The sequence below is a fragment of the Montipora foliosa genome, chromosome 10 (assembly GCF_036669935.1).
Source record: "Montipora foliosa isolate CH-2021 chromosome 10, ASM3666993v2, whole genome shotgun sequence".
NCBI lineage: Eukaryota > Metazoa > Cnidaria > Anthozoa > Scleractinia > Acroporidae > Montipora > Montipora foliosa.
This window is the reverse complement of record NC_090878.1, coordinates 17,494,889-17,497,388: the sequence shown is the minus strand read 5'-3', so window position 1 is coordinate 17,497,388 and position 2,500 is coordinate 17,494,889. Positions and strand designations below refer to the sequence as shown.

General features: G+C 40.0%; 1 protein-coding gene across 1 annotated transcript in view; it reads left to right on the top strand.

Moving 5' to 3' along the window:
* Positions 1–2,500, top strand: part of LOC137973700 (ciliary microtubule-associated protein 2-like) — a 16,394-nt gene that overhangs the window by 11,885 nt on the left and 2,009 nt on the right. The window contains exon 11 of the mRNA XM_068820572.1: positions 1,890–2,014. Within this exon, the coding sequence (XP_068676673.1) occupies positions 1,890–2,014 (125 nt within the window). The remainder of the gene's footprint in view (positions 1–1,889; positions 2,015–2,500) is intronic.

The window sequence follows — 2,500 nt, the reverse complement described above, 5'->3', positions numbered from 1 at the left end:
GACGTTGCATGATTGAGGATGACGATGACGATGACGACGACGATGATGATGACGATGATGATGACGACGATGATGCCAACGATGATGACGATGACGACGATGATGTCAATGATGGTGATGATGGTGATGACGATGATGCATTAGATGAAGGCATGATGTACGACGATACATTACGATGCTGCAGACGGTGCTGCGAACTTTGATGGCGATAACAGTGATAATGATAATAAGAATCTTGAACTGGCTGTAATGATGCGAGAATGATCGTGTCGGTATTTGTGATTTTGAAGATGACAGTGTTGATGACTATGCATTGGTATATTGGGGTTGATTTGGGGAAATGTGTGGTTACTACAATTTCTCACCTTGTAAAGGCAATATATGGAATACCTTTAATACAACCGTTACACCACAAATAAGGTGATCCTCGACGAAAACAACTTTCCGAGCAAGCGAGTTGTCATAAACTCAAAAAAAGGTCTGGCCAGCTTTTTTCAATTCAATCGTCTTGTTTTTTGTTGTAGTTTTTTTTTTTGGTGATCCATACATCTCTTTGGCTTTGCAATATTTATATTATATCTTTCCAACCGTTTTAGTGGTTATTGCATTGTTTTCTTCTACATTATTTTTATAGTAGAGAGATGGCGTAGTGGTGAGAGCACTCGTCTCCCACCAATGAGTCCCGGGTTCGATTCCCATACTCGGCGACTCGGCGTCTTATGTGGGTTGTGTTTGTTGGTTCTCTACTCTGCACCCAGAGGTTTTTCTCCGGGTACTACTCCGGTTTTCCCTTCTCCTAAAAAAACAACCTGTGATTTGATATGAGTTTAATCCGTCACTCCCCATTAACCTTTGACGTCCAAACCCGCCTAAACTGGCCAGACAATATTTTACTCTGTCTAACGCCAGAATATTTTACTCTGTCTAACGCCAGACGATTTTACTCGTCAATGGGGAACCCCCGGGAGTCAATGGGTTAACCCTTTGACGTCCAAACCGGCCTAAACTGGCCAGACTTAATATTTTACTCTGTTTAACGCCGGAATATTTTACTCGTCAATAGGGAACCCCTGGGAGTCAATGGGTTAAGTTAATCTGACTTGATTGTTGATTGTTTGATTGTTGTTGTTGTTGTTGTTATTCTGTACAGTGTCCCCAATTAATGCCCCAGAGCTATTAATACACTTGACACTTAAAGTTCATTATTATTTATATCATCATCATCATCATCATCATCATCATCGTCATCATCGTCATCATAACAGTTATCGTTAACGTTATCGTTATCATTATCATTATGGTCATCGTTATCTCAGGCTAAATGGAGCAAGTTCTGATTGGCTAGGTTTCGGTCCTGATTTTACATTACCATGGAAACGCTCCAATTCCGTAAATTCAAGTTGAGCGAATCACAATTTTTTAAAAGTGGAATTTAATATTTTCATCGCAATGGTGCAATTATAGCAAGCGGAATTTTATTAAGTTTTTCATGTAAAAGGTTACCGTTCAAAGTTCACTGATGGAAGACGAAGATTACGAACATTCACCAATCGGAGAAGTGTCTAATCGCTCAAAGAAACGATGCTATATAATAAACAACTGAATAACCTCACTTGCTTGGGACATTAGTGGGGAATATTGGCCCTCTATCGTTTTTGTACAGGCCTCGCTGCGCTGGGCCCATATTGCCACGACCTCGGGCCGATATTCCCCAGTATGGCCCTCGAGCTCGGTTAGTCAGTGGTTAGTATTTATCTATTTTGCGTTTCATGAAATGACCTGAAATTGATTCAATCCCGTTGTGAAGGAAACTAAAGACAACCAAGATGATGGTGTTTCTGATGACGGCTTTATCTTATTTATTTATCTTATTTTATTTTATTTTCCAGAATCCTGTTGGGCCAGGCCGTTATGATGTCGATCGATACGATAAAGCTCAACATGCTAATGGGAACCGAAGTGCTTTTAACTCCAAAACAAAGAGATATGACCTCATACGGGATAAATACTTGACGTAAGTTAAATATTAAAAGCCTTTAACCTTCAACACTTAGCAAGATCCGTAGATCTGTGGTGGGATTATGATTGTGTTTCTTGCCTCTCTAGAGATTTAGGCCCTGTCACTGATGCGTTTTCGTTTGAAAACGCATACATTTCGATACGTTTAGGGCTTCTGTTCACACTAGAACGCTGAGCGTTTTCATCGAAAACACATCGATTCAAAAACGCTACAAAGTGGATACAAATGCAAATCAGCATTTGACTGTGTGGGCAGTCGAAAATGCGTTGAAATGAAAACGATGACTTCATCCGCACTACCTGAGTTGAAAGGATATCAAACGTGGCGGATAAAGACATACCTTACCCGATGTAACTAGCAAATTTGGTAGCTTGTTTTGAGCTTAACCTTGCTCTATTCAACCTTCTCTTGGTTTTTCATAGTAGAAGAAAATGAAATGTGTTGTAAGAGCATTGGCTCTTTCAAGATCTTCCCATATGT